Source organism: Crinia signifera, chromosome 8, assembly GCF_055691185.1.
Source record: "Crinia signifera chromosome 8, ASM5569118v1, whole genome shotgun sequence".
Lineage (NCBI taxonomy): Eukaryota > Metazoa > Chordata > Amphibia > Anura > Myobatrachidae > Crinia > Crinia signifera.
This window is the reverse complement of record NC_139224.1, coordinates 71,981,394-72,002,129: the sequence shown is the minus strand read 5'-3', so window position 1 is coordinate 72,002,129 and position 20,736 is coordinate 71,981,394. Positions and strand designations below refer to the sequence as shown.

At 45.2% G+C, this 20,736-nt stretch overlaps 1 protein-coding gene across 1 annotated transcript in view; it reads right to left on the bottom strand.

Moving 5' to 3' along the window:
* Positions 1 to 399: 399 nt before the first annotated feature.
* Positions 400 to 20,736, bottom strand: part of LOC146027237 (P-selectin-like) — a 149,602-nt gene continuing 129,265 nt past the window's right edge. The window contains exons 13-14 of the mRNA XM_083158187.1: positions 1,468 to 1,587; positions 400 to 419 (exon numbers count right to left, since the gene is read on the bottom strand). Of these exons, the coding sequence (XP_083014313.1) occupies positions 400 to 419; positions 1,468 to 1,587 (140 nt within the window). The remainder of the gene's footprint in view (positions 420 to 1,467; positions 1,588 to 20,736) is intronic.

The window sequence follows — 20,736 nt, the reverse complement described above, 5'->3', positions numbered from 1 at the left end:
GGCCATTTTTTTATGGATCACATATTCCCTGTGATCTGGGTGGGATCTTACCACCCAGGGTTCTAAATGCAAATCCTAATGGAGCCCATCTCTGTGATGTGCTCTTCTGGCTCCCAGGGGGTCTGTGCATGCGTGGTCAGTGTTGATTGAGATACACAGCAGACACTTCTGGGGAGGCGGACATTACTGCAGCAAGTGGCCTATAGGCTACCACCCGTCTGAGATGGCGGTAGCCCTGGGGGCCAGTATCCGAAATCGCTGGACATCATTGGATCCACCATAGAACAGTTATTATTGTATATACAGTAGTTTAATACATTAAAACATTTTAAACTATTTTTAAAGCAAAGTTAACACCAGACAGTTATAAATAGGAATAATGAGTTTGTGGAACAGATCTCATGGGTCATCCATTTGAACTGAAAATGAAAAATGCTGTCAAAATAGTCATACTTTTTAAATCTATGTATCAGAAGCGAGTAATATAAAATTAAAATTGTTCACATTAGTTACATTGGGCCTAATTCAGATGGATTGCAATTTTTGGTACTTATGTATTATCTGGACTCCCATGTTAAATGCACCCCATTTTTGCATACCCCTACTATCCAACTACGCATGGAGTTGATTTTATATAGTGTGGTGAGTGCAGCGAGCCACTGTGCCCGAAGCGTGGTGAGCGCAGCGAGCCCCGCGAGGGGACGCAGTCTCATAAGAAAAACGGGAGTCCAGATATTACATAAGTACCCAATTTTTCTCTATTTTAGTACAGTAAGTATAGGGCTTCCACTAATCTGCTAGAGAACAAGGCCAGAAACCCAGTAAACACCATGGGGGTGATTCAAGTTTGATCGGTCCGCAGCAAATTTGCTGCAGGGACAGACGTTGTGGGCCTGCAAATGCATATCTGTGAATACAGTATATACATGTGCAGACCAGATGTCACCTTCGGCAACTATCACTGTCTCAGTGGCATTCACACACAGAGGGGCGGTGAGTGGGTGGTTATCGGGCTGTCGCATGGGGACGCTCAGCGTTTCCTAGGTGTGTCCACAAAAACGCTGTCAGCGTACACAACCATTCACATGATGGCGTGGACATTCAGTTGGAGAATGGGGGTGGGTGTTTTCTCCCCCGGCAGCTGTCATTAACCCACTCGCTAAGCAGCGAAAGAACACTAATTAACAAGCAGGTCTGAATCAGGCCCCATGTTTCCCCCAAAATGCTTGCCGCCTGTCAATCAAACTAGGACTATGAAATATGTGACTGCTATGCGTATTTATTCCCTAATTGCACCCATGCATGCACAATGTGAACTTTGCACATGCACAGTTGATAAATGAATGGATTGTAAATTCTTTGATTTTCTAATTAGTGATCCATGCTGAATTAGGCCCATTATATGTAAATATCAGGCACATGCATATGGACAGGCATACAAATGATAGAAGTGAAACGTTTACTTACTTTTCCTACGAAAGTGATTTATTACAAATGCAATTATCCCAGAAAAAGTCAGTCCGGTAGCTGCTAAAGAAGAAGCTACTGTGGCAAATTGATGTTGTTTTCCAGTAGAAGTGTTCTGAGCTGGGCCATGTGAATAGAAAACAAAAAAGTATCAGGATCTGTGTCTTGTTTGGTGGCCTAATTCATGTATGCGATGTCAACGTTTTCGTAACTAACAAATTATCAGTGCATGTGCTGCGACCAGGGCCGCCGACAGGGGGGTGCCGTGGGTACAGCTGTCCCGGGCCCCGGCCTCTGGAGGGGCCGGGCAGCGGATCCCAGCGGCACGGATCACCCTCCCCCCTTACCCGCATCCCGCCTCCGTGCCTCCCCAACCCGGCAGACCCCATCCAGGCATGCACAATGCACAGTGCAGCCTGCAGGGCGCCAAGCCTAGGACACAGAGGGGCTTGGCACGCTGCACTGAGCAGTGTGCACTCCGGACCGTGAAGGAGGGAGATAGAGATGCCGACGCCGCTGCTGGATGCTGGTTAGTAATGGGGGTGGGGTGCACGTCAGTGCGGGCGGGCGTGCGTGTGGGGGGCGCTGTGCTGCTGGGGGCCCGGACTGAAGGTCAGTCCCGGGCTCCAACATTTCTAGTGGCGGGCCTGGCTGCGACTGATCTTAGCCACGCATCAAGCAACTTTATACCTACAGTGCTCATACACGATGTCCCAACGCATCTGATCACATCTTAGGGTGTCTTAAGTGCCCTCTTCCAGCACCTTGCAGTGCTCATACACGATGTCCCAACGCATCCGATCACATCTTATGGTGTCTTAAGTGCCCTCTTCCAGCACCTTGCAGTGCTCATACACGATGTCCCAACGCATCCGATCACATCTTATGGTGTCTTAAGTGCCCTCTTCCAGCACCTTGCAGTGCTCATACACGATGTCCCAACGCATCCGATCACATCTTAGGGTGTCTTAAGTGCCCTCTTCCAGCACCCGATGTGGCATGCCATCTGTGATGCCACATCGGGTGTTGGAACAGGGCGGGTGGCAGAGTAGCACTGTGAAGGAGCGTGGGGGTAGCGGTGGTAACAGATGGCTGACATCAAATAGATGCTGACCAAGAGGATAAAAGGGAATCTCAGAAAAGATGCAGGTGCCTTAAACAATGTTCTTTCACAGAGCTGCGTCCCTGTGCTCCAGACGTCTTGGCTACCATTTGATATAGTTTGACAAGCATTAGTTCAACACCACTAAGTCGACATGCATGAAGGTCGACATGGGTTAGGCTGACAGGGTCATTAGGTCGACACAAGCATTAGGTCGACATGGGGAAGGTTGACAGTCAAAAGGTTGACATGGGGGTTTTCACCTTTTGAGCCAACATGTGCCGACAGGTGGTATTTCATGCCCTACCATCCACTAGGGCTGGGGTAGCCAACCCTAGTCCTCGAGAGCTACCAACAGTGCATGTTTTGCAGGTCTCCAAACAGAATCACAAGTGAGCTAATTAGCTCCATCTGTGTATCTTTTAAATTGTGTCAGTGATTAATGAGTGCAGCTGTGCAGCAGCTAGGTTGTCTGGAAAATGTCAACTGTTGGTAGCTCTCGTAGGCTAGGGTTGGCTACCACTGCACTAGGGCATGGTGGGAAAACAAAATAGTGTGCCGAGCATAGCGAGGCACCGTGCCCGAAGCATGGCGAGCACAGTGAGCCATGTGAGGGGGATGCGGTTCTACGTTTCAGTGTCCATGTCAATTGTGTCAAAATTCGGAACAAAAACAAAAAAAGTGAAATACCCCAGGTCAACCTTTTGACTGTTGACCTTCCCCATGTTGACCTAGCTCCTCAGAGCAGGGCCCTCTTCCCTCCTGTTGTTAAAGCCCTCTTCTCTTCACATGTCACTCACAGCTCTCCCATACTCAAACACTCAGTAACCATCTTTGTCTGCATACTCATCTCCATCATTTTAGATGAGTATGCAGTATGCCTCTAGTAGTACGTTGATCAAGTCCTCACTACTTATATTTAAGCTGTAATGTGTATTGAACTGTGGCGCTCTTTACCAGTACTCTAGTTTTGTTATTTATTAAATGTAATGCTGTTTTGTCTCCCTGTACTGTTCCTTTGTACGGCGCTGCGAAACACTTGTGGCGCCCTATAAATAAAATGATGGTACTTGTATAGTTTCACGGCAGCACTTCCCAGCGGATCGTATGCAAATCGCAGGTGATATTTGCATACAATTTCCCGGTCGATTTGCATACGATGCGATCCGCAGGGAAGTGCCGCCGTGAAACTACACTAGTATTAGTATAGTATTAGTACCAAAATTCTAATAATAATAATAATTGTTCCAACCCAATAAATGCATCATTGGTTGCAGCCCGATATCAGCATCATCTGTTAAAGCTGTATATCCGCATCATTGGTTTTAGTCCAATGTCTGCATAATTGATTCCAGTCTGATATACTGTAGGTGACATCAGTTCCAGTCTGATAGTTACTTCCAGTCCAAAATCAACATGATCAAATCCTACTGGATAGCTTCATCTTGAATCCAACACTGGAGATCTTCCATTTATACCACCAACTGTTATTTCTTCCTGCTGATCAGTCTCTGCATCAACAGCCTGAGGCTGGTCTCCGTGTTATTGCCCATGTGCAGAAATTCAATCAGCTTTTCCATCAAGCATCTCACTAAAGTCACAGCTAGGAACACAATAAACTCCAAATCTCACATGGAAAAGCAGATGGCAGTGGAGTCCATCCACAGGAACGTAGAATGGAGCACCAGGAAGGAATAGGAACCAGGAATGGAGCATGAAAAGCAGGAATCCAGAATGACACAAACAGCAAATGTAGCACAAGTTTGATGTAGGAGCATGGTTTGGGAGCCTATACTATGGCACACAAAAGTGCGCATGAAGTCTGAGAACACTCAAACTCCATGCACAAATCACAGGAAAACTATGCGCCGCACCGTTTTTCCAACAATTTCATCAGTGCTTCAGCCATCACTACTGGACTCTGGAAGGTAAGTATTACAAAAATTGGTTCATTGTGCGTGGCGTGGGTTCTCCTTGGTCTCAAGGGCCTGTGTGCACCCACTGAACCTATTATAGACATGCCACTGATTATCTGGTATCGGTTTGTATTGAACTATTATTGTGTTAACTTTTTACCCTGGACAGTGATTTTGACCCTTTATGTTATTTTATAATTAGAAGTTAATCTTAATAAATACATTTGAATTATAATCCAAGGGTACTTGTGAGTTATCCGGGCTGCCGATTTTGTCCTTAAGTTTAGTTAACTTAAGGACACCCGACCGACGCGATGCCCGCGATTTAGCCCCAAATCGGGGGCATCGTGTCGGTCGTGGCCGTTATAAGGGACCGCGACGCGATGCCCGCGATTTCCCATAGACAGTAATGTTAAAAGACGCGATGGACCCGATTTCCCATAGACAGTAATGTTAAAAGACGCGATGGACCCGATTTCCCATAGACAGCAATGTTAAAATAAAATGACAATGTGAAATTGGCCAATATGGCCATTTCACATTGGATATGTTTTAAAAAAAAATGTTTCATGGCCCCCCACCACCGTTAACGCCACCCCGCTATTGACGCCAACCCGAAGCGTGGCGAGCACAGTGAGCCCGCGAGGGGCGGCGGTACGCGTCCTCCGACCTTTTCATACCCCTACTATCCACTAGGGCGTGGAGTGAGAATAGAATAGTGTGGCGAGCGCAGCGAGCCACCGAGTCCGAAGCGTGGCGAGCGCAGCGAGCCTCGCGAGGGGACGCGGATACCTTCACAGGTATCCGCGTGCCCTTGCGGGCTTCACAGGTGTCCGCGTCCCCTCGCTGCGCTCGCCACGCTTCGGGCTCGGTGGCTCGCTTCCATCGATCGGGTCCATCGCGTCTTTTAACATTACTGTCTATGGGAAATCGGGTCGGAAATCGGGTCCATCGTGTCTTTTAACATTACTGTCTATGGGAAATCGCGGGCATCGCGTCGCGGCCCCTTATAACGGCCACGACCGAAGCGATGCCCACGATTTTGGGCGCGATGAAAAAATCGGCAGCCCGGATAACTCACAAGTACCAATCCAAGTTGAGATATCTAAAAGAAAATGTTAAATATATAGTGGGGGAGAAGGGGAAAGGTCCAGGAAGGACAAGAAGATTTGTCAGCACAAAGATGGAAATCTAGCCCAACAGAGCTAATGAGCTCACTTGAGATAGTTTAGTGTGATAAGAGTAGGGGACTGAGGTGGCAGAAGACAGATTGGATTGGGAATAATCTGATAGAAAGGTGGTAAAGCAGTGATTCCCAAACTTTTTAGAATCATGGCGCCCCTGAGTATCAGAATATTTTTCCCGGTACCCCTAGGGCTGATACAAGCAGAAAAATATATAAAATGAAGCAAAATGTGTTTATATCTCAATCTTAGGGTCAGTTATGTGGTAATGGGCAGGATTCACTTCTGTTTGTGTGGGGTTAAGGGGTAATTAATTCTATAGCTTCCCTTCTGGACCTACAACTTGGTGGCACTGCAATGCTATTACTGGTGCCTGTCCTTGTGTTTCCCTCCTATGTCCCTATAGATTGTAAGCTTGCAGCAGGGCCCTCTTACCTCCAAATCTGTCTGTTGTTACCCAGTTTGTTTTACCACTGTCTACAATTGTAAAGCGCAACAGAATCTGCTGCACTATATAAGAAACTGTAAATAAATAAATGTCGACCAATGATTTGTTTTGACCTTTGTTTTGTCATTGTCAACCTTGTGCATGTTGACCTTGTGGTATTGGCTTATTGACGGTCTATCTAGACCTATCATCCAGATATCAAGAGACATGATCGTCAATATATAGTGCATACTTCTGGAACATGCTGTAAATAATATGAAACCGTTAATGTGTAAAGGTGCATACACACTGTACAATTTTTTTGACCAATTTGGTTGAAAGACATTTCCATTGAACCCAGTGTCCTGGACGGAAGATGTTGACAAAAGATATTGTCAACAAACAAACGATGAATGATGATGCGCATACCCGCCAGTTGTTCATCAAGATTGTTCGTCAACTGTGCATGCAGCTCAATTTGAATATCTTTCAAAAAGAGCCTATAAACTGTAGCTAGATCTTTCTTCTTTCGTCTGTCGTCAATATCTTTCGTCAACATCTTTAGTCCAGGACACTGGGTTCAATGGAAATGTCTTTCAACCAAATTGGTCAAAAAAATTGTACAGTGTGTATGCACCCTTAAGGCCCTCACACACTTGTCCAATTTGTCTTACATCTGATCCGATGATCATACCTGCTGCACGTATGATCTCCATGTCGTACTCCTCCCGGTAGCAGGGAGCAGGGATCACAGGCAATATATCTCATATAGTGTGGCAAGCGCTGCAAGCCACCGAGCCCGAAGCGTGGCGAGAAGATGCGTATTACTTTACATGTATTCCGCATCCGCTCGCCACGCTTCGGGCTCGGTGGCTCGCTGCGCTCGCCACACTATGTAAAATCAACTCCACGCCGACGTGGATAGTGGGGGTATAAAAAGGTCGTAGGATGCATACCGCCGCCCCTCGCGGGCTCGCCACGCTTCGGGTTCACATTCATAGTGGGGGTGGCGTGGGGGTGCATTTAACATTGTAAGCCCCCATTAGGGTGCTTATACAATTTAAAATCGCATCGCATTGTATGCCATATACAATGCTATACAATTTTAACATTGTATGACATCGGGGGACATCTCGTCGCATCGCATCACACACCATCGCATGCATTATGGTCTGCGATGCGATGGGCGCCGTGATAGTACACAAGTACCCATCTATCCCACCTGCAGTGCACATGGCTTTGTTCCTTTTGAGAAGGAATTTGCAAGTTAAACAGAATAAGGGCCATTTCTTGTATAATTGCTGCCTTATTTGTATAGGGTAATGGACACACTTCGTAGTAAGTAGTAAGATATAAGATTAGACTTTTGTCGTATTAGATTCAGCTTCTGCTGTTTCCTGTGTCCATGGGGCAATGACTGGGAATATTATATATAATTATAAGTCATTCTTGTCGAAATGTATTATACAGTAGATGAGATACTGTGGAGTGGTATCCAGAGGGCTGATAGACAATGTCTAGGTCTACACAATATAGTCGACATACATATGGTCAAAAAGTTAACACGAGCAAATGTTGACATGGCTATGATCGACCCATGGAAAGGTCAACACGCGTTTTTTGGGGATTTTTTTCCCTTTTTTATATTTTATCACACATATGCAATACGATTAGGAACAGTAAGGGCGGGATGTATAAAAATACATCGCCGCCCTTTGCGCCCCCCCGCCGCGATGCCGCCGCATATGTACTAACATATGCGGCTGGCATTGCGATGCGGTGACTGAGGCCCCCCACGATACCTGGAATGTGGTGTGCGGGGGGTCTCCGTCACCTCCCAGCCGGCTCCTGCATCCCTCACGCCGGGGACAGCTAAGCAAGCTGTCCCCGGCGCCTCCTCCTCCCCCCTGCAGCCGGAAGGACGTCCGGCTGCGTCACTAGGGGGAGGAGGGGTTTACCTTCCAGGGTCCAGGAGGACCCTTCAGGAAGGTAAGCGAGAGGGGGGGTCGGCGAGGCGGCGGGTTTGCGTCGGCGGGCCGCGAAAAGAAGCCCATAGGCTTCTATAGGGTATCGCCACCCAAAGGTGGCGATACCCTACACTGCGGTATCATTTTTGATACATTGGAAAATGCAGTAAAACCGGGGTTTTACCGCATTTTCCATTTGATACATCTCGCCCTAAATATGCTGAGTTTGCTCATCATACAAGGGGATGCTGTATACGTGGTAAAATCTTCAAATTTACACCAAAAACATGTGAAAAACTCATGGGGATCTTTTCATGTGTCACCCTTTTACACGTCGACCTTTTGCTTTTCCAGTATTAACCTTGTACATGTTGAACTTTTGGTGTCGACCTAATGAACCCCCTATTCCCTATGGAGTACCACAATCAGGGTCGGATTAACAATGGTCCTGATGGAGCTGTAGCTCCAGGCCCAATTTGTAGATGAGCACTGGGGCTTTCAAACGAGCCCAGCCCTGCATAGTAAGCCCCCCGGGTACCAGAGATACCACCAGGCAAAGCGGGAACGGTTTTCCGCATGTTATAACATGGGACCCACTAATTCCAACCCCCACCCAGTTCCGATGGCTGCCAGAGGAGGACTCTGGCATCACAGAAGCTCAAGGTTGATCTCATTCGAACCCAAATCGCTGGGCCTTCAATCTGATACCAGGTTCATATGGGTTAATTGGTTCCAGAGATACTGCGGGTAAACCAATTTTTTTATTTCTGAAATGTCATTTCATGGCTGTTCATGCTCTTTGAGGGCAGATTTCTCTGGAACTAAATGACCCAGTTTCATTGGACTAAATCATTTGAATCCCACTTAAATTTTTTTGAATATGATACTGGTCTCGTGTAAATGAGTCATTTGGTTCCGAAGATATAGCCATTTAAACAATATAGCCAGTTAGTGGGGGATGGTTTTCTCTCCCATTCACACCAGAAAATGCTGGTGTAAAAGGGGCCAGCCCGGGAATGTCCCTGCATGATCCTGGGACCATATTCCTGGGTAAATCCCTGAATTTTCTGGTGTGAAAGGGGTATTATTTCAAATAGCCAGGATCTGCAGTACTCTGAATACAGCCCCTCCGCTCTCTGCCAAGTTGTCAATGGCTGTCACTTCTGCCTGGCAGTGGCTGCCCGCCAGTTACCATGAGCATGTATTCCCCCTTGGATATGTAATCGCAAATGGGAACAGGCATGTAACCCCTGGCAATGAGTACGTAGGTAAGTAGCACTTATGTAGTTTTTTTGTAGTAATTTTTAATTGGCATTATGGTGAAATTATGGTGTGTGGCTTAACATGTAATGGGCATTATTGTGTACATTTTTAATGTGTGCCTTTGGTGCGAAATGTCCCTGTTTGTGTAGCATATTGTGAATTTTATCTCAATCCGTTGGTTTAGTGTGTATTTTGGCTCAATCCATGTGGCAAAATGTGAATTTTGCCTTAATCTGTGTGGCATATATCATCCGGTGCTCTCAGTGCTGGCGATAAATGGTCAGCACTGAAACCCAAAGCTTGCAGCCACCGCTGGAAGATAAGTATATTCTATTTTCCCTCTTTTCTGTGCCATGCCCTTGCATATGCCAACCTCTTCGCCATTTTCCATCCTATACTAAACCCTTTGCATTTTTCCTATGCCAGCCCCCTGCTTTTTCCAGCACACACATACACATGTATCGAGTGGCTTGCAAGTAAAGAACTCTCCCACGATCGGGAAACATGACCCTTCATTCTGCAGAAAGTGGATGGCGATTGCCAACAAATGTGCCCTCGACTGGATGCTCTTAATTATTGAACATACCACCAAGGAAGTCAATTTATGTAATGAAAAAATTACCACGTCTGAGGCGTCCCAAAAAGCAAGTTTGCTTAATGATACTGCTACAGATTGGTATGAAAAACTTAACGCACAGATTCAAGTTTACAAAAGAGACCTTATTAAATTCAAAAATGACAAAAGGAACAAGGTAGACATGGACTATGAGCTCAATACCGTCTACCAATGGACAGTCCCCCACTGTGAAGGGGCAGATTCCAAAGTGATTACAATTCTTCCACAGATTTTAATTCATCAAGTAGTGAAGCCATGGCATCAGTTTCCAATTCTAAGAAAGCCCCTTTGGCGTTACAAACCCCCCGGCAACTCACCGCACCCGTAAATACACCAGACAGGGCGGCCAATGTCGCCGGCAGAGGACGTGGCAAAAAAACCCGAAAGTTCCGAAGAACTAGTCATAAATCTTTCTTCTTATGAACTTTCTGATACAGAGAAGAGAGTTTTATCAACAGGACTCTTGTTTATACCATCAACCTCATACAATAAGGCTCAAGGAACATTTCAACAAATCGAGTACAAATAAGCCTATGTGGATTGATTGATTGATTGATCCATTACCCCCACAACTAAAGAACATTTTGCAGAGGTCTACCTTCGATCCGCAATCCTTCAATGCCTCCATACGGACGTTTTCATGTATGACTAATACTGAAGTACAGTCAATTGCTAGAGAAAATGCTTTACCTTTTAATAATCTAAATAGAAGTGAATGCGAGGTTTTGAAAAATTTGTTTTCGAATAATACCATCATCAGGTTATGGTCCACCTGAATGATCAGGTCACCTATACCAAATTGGCTGGTGATCCTACATCCACGTTTACCAGAGAATTAAGTGCTATTTTATCACATGCATTAACTGTTGGTATGATCTCTAGTGACTTGATGAATGCGTTAATTCCGGCATTTCCTATTGTACCATTATTCTACTGTATAACTAAGGTGCACAAGTGCATGAATGATCCTCCTGGCAGACCCATTGTGGCTGCCAGGGGATCCTTGATGCAACCTACGTCTATTTATTTAGACAGTATCTTTCAGCCGTGCATACGGGGCATCCAAGATACTTGCTGGATACTAATTCATTGTTGTAAAAACTCTTGGAGTTCCCTGTGTTGGATAATGATATATGCATGTTTTCGATTGATGTTGCTGCGTTATACACATCAATACCACACAACATGGGTTTATTGGCATTAAGACATTTTTTGACCAATAATCCATATTACAAACGCCCTGATGTACGTTTGATTGTGGAATTAATGGAGATTGTTTTGACGAAGAATTTCTTCCTCTACAATAATCTATTTTTCCTCCAGAACATCGGATTTGCAATGGGGCGGCGGTGGCCCCCTCTTACACAAATATATTTATGTTTGAATTTGAGAGAAATTTCTTCTTCGAAAAACCTGAAATCTCCAGTAGAATAATCCATTATAATCGTTATATTGACGATCTTCTAATTTTGTAAAAAGGTCTCCCGCAGGATTTATGCAATTATCTGTTGGCTCATAATGCCAGCACAGATCCGATTAAATTCAAATTTAGTTATGATGAACATCAGATCAGCTTTTTGGATGTGCTTATTAAACTTGATAATGGCAGGATTAGCACCAACCTTTTTTAAAAAAAAAAGTACAGTACAGACAGGAATAATCTGTTGGAATTCACTAGCTGTCACCCAACATCAACTATTAGGAGCCTCCCATATTCCCAGTTGTTACGTATCAGACGTATAGTGTCTGATGCTGTTGATCTGTGTGTACAGTTGGATGCTATGGTGGACCGATTTGTTGCACGTGGGTATCCGATAGCAACTAGCTATTAGGGCCAAAGCCATGGCCTTAGACCGAGGTACTTTATTAACTTATTAACCCCTAGTGCTAATAAACCCAATGAAATCCCAGTGTTACCATGGGCAACCACCTACACACAATTGAGTCCCACCATCACCAATATTGTTTTTAAAAATTGTCCGATAATACAAACGGACAGTGAGTTAGGCTTAGGTATGACCAGATTGTTACCTAGCTTTAAACGCTCCAGAAATCTCAGTGATATGTTGGTAAAATCCAATGCCTCTCCAGCTAATAGAAAACCAGCCTCCAAAAATGTTCGCTGTACATGCACCTCTTGTAAATTTATGCTGCCTGGTGCTAGATTTAACCATACCCCCAGCTACACGGTCTACCAAAATCTGTGCCCTTGCGGGTTATCTTACATTGGTAAGACCAAAAGACCCTTTAAAGACCAGTTGGCTGCCCACCAATCGGCCATCAGGGGTGCTCTTAGCTCGGGTTTGCGCAATCAGTAGTAATTTGGTCAATTTTCATTAATGCTGCACATGTTATTATCCATTTGACTTATTTAAGGTTACACTGTATTATGACTTATTTTGATATTTTCTGTCCGCATGGTATATGTTTTTAAATTTGGTTGTTGGTTACCATGGTTATGGCGACGCCACTAGCTGGTGCTCGTGTTGCAGGCGTATGACGCAGATGGCTGGCACCGCTGTCGTGATTGCCGTCAATGCACCTGCTGAGCAAATTTACTTCACTGGGTATTTAAGGTGAGCTTGTATATGTGTTTGTTTGTACCTTATGACAATATCGGAGTGATATTGAAATGTTGTATTTCAATAAAGTATCTTGTATACGGATGACCATCTTTGGAGTGCTGCACGTTCCTGTAATACAATATATATATACATATATATATATATATATATCATAGCAGGGAAGTGCGGCACTCACAGCCCATAACGTACACTTGACAAGAGGTAGTTTTGCAACGTTTCAACGTCCTTTAATGGACATTTTCATCTGGCACTTCCCTGCTATGCTATCCGATTGTTCCAGTGAAGGCACGCAGCATATCTGAATAAGCATTGGAGCTGTGGATGTGCCGGTCGTTTGTCATATATATATATATATATATATATATATATACACACAAATACAGGGACTCAACACTCTCCATAATGAACTAACTCACCTTAGTATACAATTAATCAAATAAATAATGGGGTTTTAGTTCATGAATTGATCAATGCATTTAAGCTTGCAGCCCATTGCCAAGGGACCCCATTACACTGCAAGTCCTACACTAACAATAGTCTCTCAAGAGCCTGCCAACTGCTGACACATCATAGCTAAAGTGGACATTTTTCCTGGTTTAAAGCTCACCTGCCAAGCAGTGGCGGATTCAGGGGGGGGGGGCACCCGGGCACGTGCCCCCTCTGTCATTTCATTTTGTAGCTGAGGACCAGGGCTGTCCAACGAGCCTAGCCCAGTGTCTCTAGCCCCCCGGGAACCAGAGATATCGCCTGGCAAAGCTGTAACGTTTTTTCCCCATAGGATAATATGTGACCCGTCAATTCCGACCCCCACCCGGTTTCGACGGCTGCCGTTCCCCCCCTGGCATCACAGAAGCTTGTGGTTGATCTCATTCAATTTCAAATCGCTGGGCCTTCAATATGATATCAGGCTGGTCCAAATCGGTCAATCGGTTCCAGAGATATTGCGTGTAAACTAAATTTTTTTATTTTTGAAATGTAATTTAGGGGGACATTTACCAAAATGGATTCGTAGAAAAAAGGTGTATTCGTAGGGAGAAATACACCTTTTTTTTACAAATTTGTATCCCAAAAATACAACAATTCGTATTCCTAAAGATGGAACATTCGTATTTGTATTTACAAATACGAATGTCTACACCATCGATAGGATACGACAGAAATCACCATTCAAAAGAATGGTGGTTTCTGATTTACTAAGCAGCCGTACTGATAATACGGCTGCTTAGTGGTGTAAAACAGGCATGCAAATACGACAGGAAAATAGAACACCATTTTCCTGTTCTATTTGCGTTTTAGCCTGCACGGATCAGTCAGATCCGTGCAGGCTTCAGTGTAAAAAAATAGAAAAATTAAATAAATAAAAAAAACGGCGAAACCAGCACCAGGCTGAAGGAGCCGGGGCCGGTAATTAAAAATCAGGGAACCCGACAAATAGGGGTTCCCCGATTTTTAACAACCAGCCCCAGGCTCCAGGTCCGGGGCTGGTTCCCAAAATACGGGGGACAAAATGACTAGGGGTCCCCCGTATTTCAAGAACCAGTCCCAGGCACAACCAGCCAGCAGGGTAATGTCACAGCCGGGGGACACTTATAATATAAGGTCCCGCGGCCAAAACATTAACCCTACCGACCAGTCAGCCTGGCTAGGGGCCCTGGGGACCCCCCCAATGAAGGGGTCCCCCCCCTCCAGGACTTACCTGACCAGGCTGAAGCCTGGTACTGTCCCCGATGCCCCTGGGCGGTGGGCATCGGGCTGATTATGGTGTAAAAAAAAAGACTAATCTATTGTTTTTTTACTGTGGCACTACAAGTGCCAGCAAGCTGGGACTTGGAAAACCACAAGTCCCAGCCTGCTGGGCATTAAAGAGCCCGCTGGCACTTGTAGTTCCACAGTTAAAAAAATAGTACACAAAACACACTGACACACTTTTAAAATAAAACTTTAATACATACAAAGCCCACACATACTAATACTTACCTATCTTCTTTCCGTAGGTATCCCTGGTCCTGTGTCGTCTTCTGGTCCATGTCGACGTCTTCTGGATCCATGTCGTCCTCGCTGTCGGCGGTCCGGAGTCCGACGAAATCCATGGAGGAAGCTGTGGAAGGAAACCATACTCACCTGTCCCAGCGCGACGTAGTCCAGGTAAGTGTCTTGGCAAAAAAACAAACCGAACACCCCGAAACCAGCCGGACAGGGAGACGCACGGTACTCTGTGTACATCGTGCGGCTCCGCCTCCCGAATGCCGCTATTGGCCGCCTTGCGGCCTAGCGGCCAATCAGGAGCCGCTAGGCCGCAAGGCGGCCAATAGCGGCATTCGGGGGCGGAGCCGCACAATGTAAACAAACACCGTGCGACTCCCTCAGTCCGGCTGGTTTCGGGGTGTTCGGTTTGTTTTTTTGCCAAGACACTTACCTGGACTACGTCGCGCTGGGACAGGTGAGTATGGTTTCCTTCCACAGCTTCCTCCATGGATTTCGTCGGACTCCGGACCGCCGACAGCGAGGACGACATGGATCCAGAAGACGTCGACATGGACCAGAAGACGACACAGGACCAGGGATACCTACGGAAAGAAGATAGGTAAGTATTAGTATGTGTGGGCTTTGTATGTATTAAAGTTTTATTTTAAAAGTGTGTCAGTGTGTTTTGTGTACTATTTTTTTAACTGTGGAACTACAAGTGCCAGCGGGCCCTTTAATGCCCAGCAGGCTGGGACTTGTGGTTCTCCAAGTCCCAGCTTGCTGGGGAGGCTTGCTGGCACTTGTAGTGCCACAGTAAAAAACAATAGATTAGTCTTTTTTTTACACCATAATCAGCCCGATGCCCACCGCCCAGGGGCATCGGGGACAGTACCAGGCTTCAGCCTGGTCAGGTAAGTCCTGGAGGGGGGGGACCCCTTCATTGGGGGGTCCCCACTCACCCAGGGCCCCTGGCCAGGCTGACTGGTCGGTAGGGTTAATGTTTTGGCCGCGGGACCTTATATTCCCACATGGGCCCACTAACTGATACTAGTGGAAAAAGTGTTACTGAGGACAAGGGAAAAGCAAAACTGTTAAATGAGTTCTTCTCATCAGTATTTACTAAGGGAGAGCAGACTGTGGAACGAACATTTACCACAAACGGGACAAATAAGCCAGATCTCATTGTGGATTTCACGCCGAAGGAAATAATACTGAGGCTAAGCAAACTCAAAACAAATAAGTCACCAGGGCCAGATGGGATTCATCCGAGGGTATTAATGGAATTAAGGGATGAACTAGCTACCCCCCTACATTATATCTTTAGCAAGTCACTATCGTCAGGTATAGTACCAAAAGATTGGAGAATAGCAGAGGTAGTGCCAATATTCAAAAAAGGAAGATCCCTCTAATTACAGACCCGTTAGTTTAACATCAATTGTGGGTAAACTATTTGAAGGATTTTTAAGGGATGGTATCCAGGAATATTTAGATCATCACCGTCTACTCAGTACTAACCAACATGGGTTCGTGAAAAATCGTTCATGCCAAACTAATCTACTAGGGTTCTATGAAGAGGTTAGCAAAAACCTCGATAATGGAAATGCTGTAGATGTGATTTTCCTAGATTTCGCTAAAGCATTTGATACTGTCCCACACAAGAGATTGATTAATAAAATGGAGAACCTAGGATTGGGTGAAAATATCTGCAGATGGGTAGGGAATTGGCTATGTAATAGAGAACAAAGAGTGGTTGTGAATGGTGCCATATCAGATATGGTACCGGTACTAAGTGGAGTGCCCCAGGGTTCGGTTTTGAGGCCCATTTTGTTTAACATTTTTATTAACGATATTGGGATAGGGTTACTCAGCAATGTATCCATCTTTGCGGACGATACAAAACTTAGCAAAGTCATCAAATCACCAGAAGATGTCACCATGCTTCAAAATGATCTTGCAATTCTAGATGAGTGGGCAAAAAAATGGAAGATGAGGTTCAATGTAGATAAATGTAAGGTTATGCACCTTGGGAGACACAACCAGTGTGCAAGTTAGAACCTTAGCGGAGAGGAGCTTGGTAATTCCATACTTGAAAAGGATCTAGGAGTCCAAATAGACAGCAATCTAGGATGTAGTGCCCATTGTAATGTAGCTACAAAAAAGGCCAACATTCTGGCATGTATTAAGAGGGGAATGGAAACTAGGGACTCAAGGGTAATTATGCCACTATATAAAGCATTGGTGAGACCTCACCTAGAGTACGGAGTACAGTTCTGGGCCCCACACTATAAAAAGGACATCATAGAATTAGAAAAAGTCCAAAGGCGAGCAACAAAGCTTATTAGGGGAATGGAGAATTTAAGCTACGGGGCGAGATTAAGCAATTTGGGACTATTTACATTAGAAAAGAGACGTTTTAAGGGGGGACATGCTCAACATGTACAAGTATATCAAGGGCCAATATAAGGAACTGTCACACACCCTATTTTCTACTAGAAAGGAATCTAGGACGCGAGGGCATGAGTATAGATTAGAAGAAAAAAGATTTCATTCAGCTAGTAGAAAGAATTTCTTTACGGTCAGAACAGTCAAACTCTGGAACTCTCTTCCCAGAGAGGTGGTAACGGCTGGCTCATTAAATGCATTCAAGGCAAAGTTGGACAAACATTTACTGGAGAAAAACATCCATGGGTACAAATAAGAAATATAATTTGTCTGTAAAATACCAGAACCTACCAAATCAGCAATGGATATCTATACCAGGTTGAACTAGATGGACGCAAGTCTTTTTTCAGCCTTACCTACTATGTAACTATATTATAAGTGTCCCCCGGCTGTGACATTATCCTGCTGGCTGGTTGTGCCTGGGACTGGTTCTTGAAATACGGGGGACCCCTAGTCATTTTGTCCCCCGTATTTTGGGAACCAGCCCCGGACCTGGAGCCTGGGGCTGGTTGTTAAAAATCGGGGAACCCCTATTTGTCGGGTTCCCTGATTTTTAATTACCGGCTCCAGGCTCCGTCAGCCTGGTGCTGGTTTTGGCTGTGGGGGGGACCCCACGCCGTTTTTTTTTCCATTTATTTTTATTTTTTTATTTTTTTTACACCTTGCAGCCTGCACGGATCTGACTGATCCGTGCAGACTGCTACAAATAATTCGTATTAGCAGCCGTATATACGGCCGCTAATACGAATTCCTACGACATTGGAGGGTTACAAAGCAGTCGTATCTGACTGCTTTGTAAATGACCCTCCGGAACACGACTTTGCATACGACTGAAACAGTCGTATGCAGTCGTAGGGAAAATACTAATACGAAAAACTCGGTTTTTCATATTAGTAAATTTCCCCCTTAATGGCTGTTCCTGTTCTTTGAGGGCAGATTACTCTGGAACCAAACGTTCCAGTTTCACTGGACCAAAATCATTCAAAGCACACTAAAAAATTCTTCAATATGATACTGGTCTCATGTAAATGGGTCAGTTGGTTCCGAAGATATAGCCGGTTAAATAAGATAACTGGTTAAAGGGGGGGAGGGGTGGTTTTCTCTCCCCCTCACACCAGAAAATGCAGGGACTAGGCTGGTGTAAAAGGGGCCAACCTGAGAATGCATTTTCTGGTGTGAAAGGGGTATTATTTCAAATAGCCGGGACCTGCAGTGCTCTGAATACAGCCAGGCTCTGCCACTGTCAGTGGCTATCACTTCTGCCTGGCGGCGGCTGTCCCCCATTTACCGCGAAAATGTATTTCCCTTGGCAATGATCATGTAATCCCACATGGCAATTAGCATGGAACCTCTGGCAATGAGCATGGAACCCTTGGCAATGAGCATGTAGATAAGCAGCACTTATGTAGCATAATTTTTAATAGGCATTATGGTGTTTGACATAATAGATAATGGACATAATGGCGTGTAACTTAACGTGTAATGGACATTATGGTGTAAATGTTTAATGCGTGCCTTTGGTGGAAAATGTTCCTGTTTATGAAACGTATTGTGAATTTTTTCTTAATCTGTGTGGCATTATGTGAATTCTGGCTCAATCCGTGTGGCATTATGTGAATTTTGGCTCAATCTGTATGGCATTATGTGAATTTTGGCTCAATCCATGTGGCATTATGTGAATTTTGGCTCAATCCGTGTGGCATTATGTGAATTCTGGCTCAATCCGTGTGGCATTATGTGAATTCTGGCTCAATTCGTGTGGCATTATGTGAATTTTGGCTCAATCCGTGTGGCATTATGTGAATTTATTATGTGAATTTTGGCTCAATACATGTGGCATTATGTTAATTTTGTCTCAATCCGTGTGGCATTATATGAATTTTGGCTCAATCCATGTGGCATTATGTGAATTTTGTCACAATCCATATGGCATTATGTTTATTTTGGCTCAATCCGTGTGGCATTATGTGAATTTTGACACAATCCATGTGGCACTATTTGAATTTTGGCTCAATTCATGAGGCATTATGTGAATTTTGGCTCAATCCGTGTGTCTTGATGTAAATTTTGACACAATCCATGTGGCATTATTTTATACCTCCCAACATTACCCTCTTCAGAAGGGACACATTGCTCTGTTTCTGGACTTCCCTCATAATGTTTGATTGCCATCACCTGTGTCACACAGGTTAATTGATAAGAAAGGCACTCCAACACAGGTGATTGCAATCATAAATTAATGGAGAAGTCCAGAAAAAGAGCAATGTGTCCCACCTGGAGAGGGTCATGTTGGGAGGTATGTTATTTGAATTTTGGCTCAATCCGTGTGGCATTATGTGAATTTTAGCTTATTCCATTTGGCATCATGTGTAAGGGGCAAGTATAATGGTGTCTAGTATTTTGTTGCATAATGTGTAGAAGTTGTATATGGTGTTGTACACTACACTCAAGGACACGCCCCCTGTTGAGTGGCCACACCCCATTTTCTGGAGCGCGCCTTTGGCGCGCGCACAACTACATCCTTCACTTTTGTCGCCATGGTGGGCCTGCGTACTTTAAATGCCAGGGCCTATTTTTAATCCCATTCCCACCCTCTCTCTGCCGCTCTCTTAGCATGTACACTGGCACCACTAACACCGCCCCTCCCTCACCTAAACCCTCTTTTATCATGGTGCCCCCCCCTGTCATTTTATCCTGGATCCGCCCCTGCTGCCAAGTGCCTTATGGCTTTTAAAGATGAGGCAGTCACCTAACACTACACCTGACTTAAGGTGGCCATACACATGCAGATTTATCTTCAGATCTGGCTGGTTGGAACAAAAATATGGTTAAGGATGAGAGCAAATGACAGTTGATCATTTGCTGGGAAATGCTGGAAAACTGACAAACTGTCACTGATCCATAACCATGTTTTTGTTCAAACCAGCCAGATCTGAAGATAAATCTTACTAGTGTATGGGCACCTTAGAATTAAAGGGGCAGCTGTCACAGGTTACCGATACATTTTTAATTAACCTTTGTTACTGTGATCATAGCTTTCTCTTTCACCCCAGATGAGCTAATTTATCTGTAACCTGTGACAGCTGCCCCTTAAATTCTAAGTCAGGTGTTGTGTTAGGTGACTGCCTCATCTTTAACCCCTTCCCGACAATTGACGTACATTTACGTCATGGTCGGGAAGTACTTCCCGACACATGGCGTAAATGTACGTCATGGCTTGTAACTGTCACCGCGTCTATAGACGCGGTGACAGTTTCAACATGTCTGCTATCCCTGACAGCAGACATTTCCGTGCATGCCCAGGGGGGGCTGCGATGCCGCCCCCCCGTCGGCGATCGCTGTGATTGGCTGTTCAGTGTGAACAGCCATTCACAGCGTTTTCCTGTGTCACCGGCGATTAACGTTCGCCGGTGACACGGGATCGGAGGTGATTGGTGCTGTAAAGTACAGCACCAATCACCGCGGGGTGTAAGGGTGACACTGGTGTCACCCCACCTCACCCCGCCCGCCCCCAAAGGCCGTGATTGGTTCGTCGGACCGACGGACCAATCACAGCCAAGGAGGGGGATTTAAACTAACGGTGACTGCACTGCAGACGCCATTCCGGTCTGGAATTGCGTGCAGTGCGGTCACCGTGCCTAGCTGCCGCAGTATACTGACCTGAACCTTGCCAAATACTTACCTGATCCTTGCAAATACCTTGCCTGATCACTGCTTGTAGTGTGCTGGATGCTTCCTGGATCCTGCTTGTAGTGTGCTGGATGCTTCCTGGATCCTGTTACTTGTGACTTCCTGTGTTGTG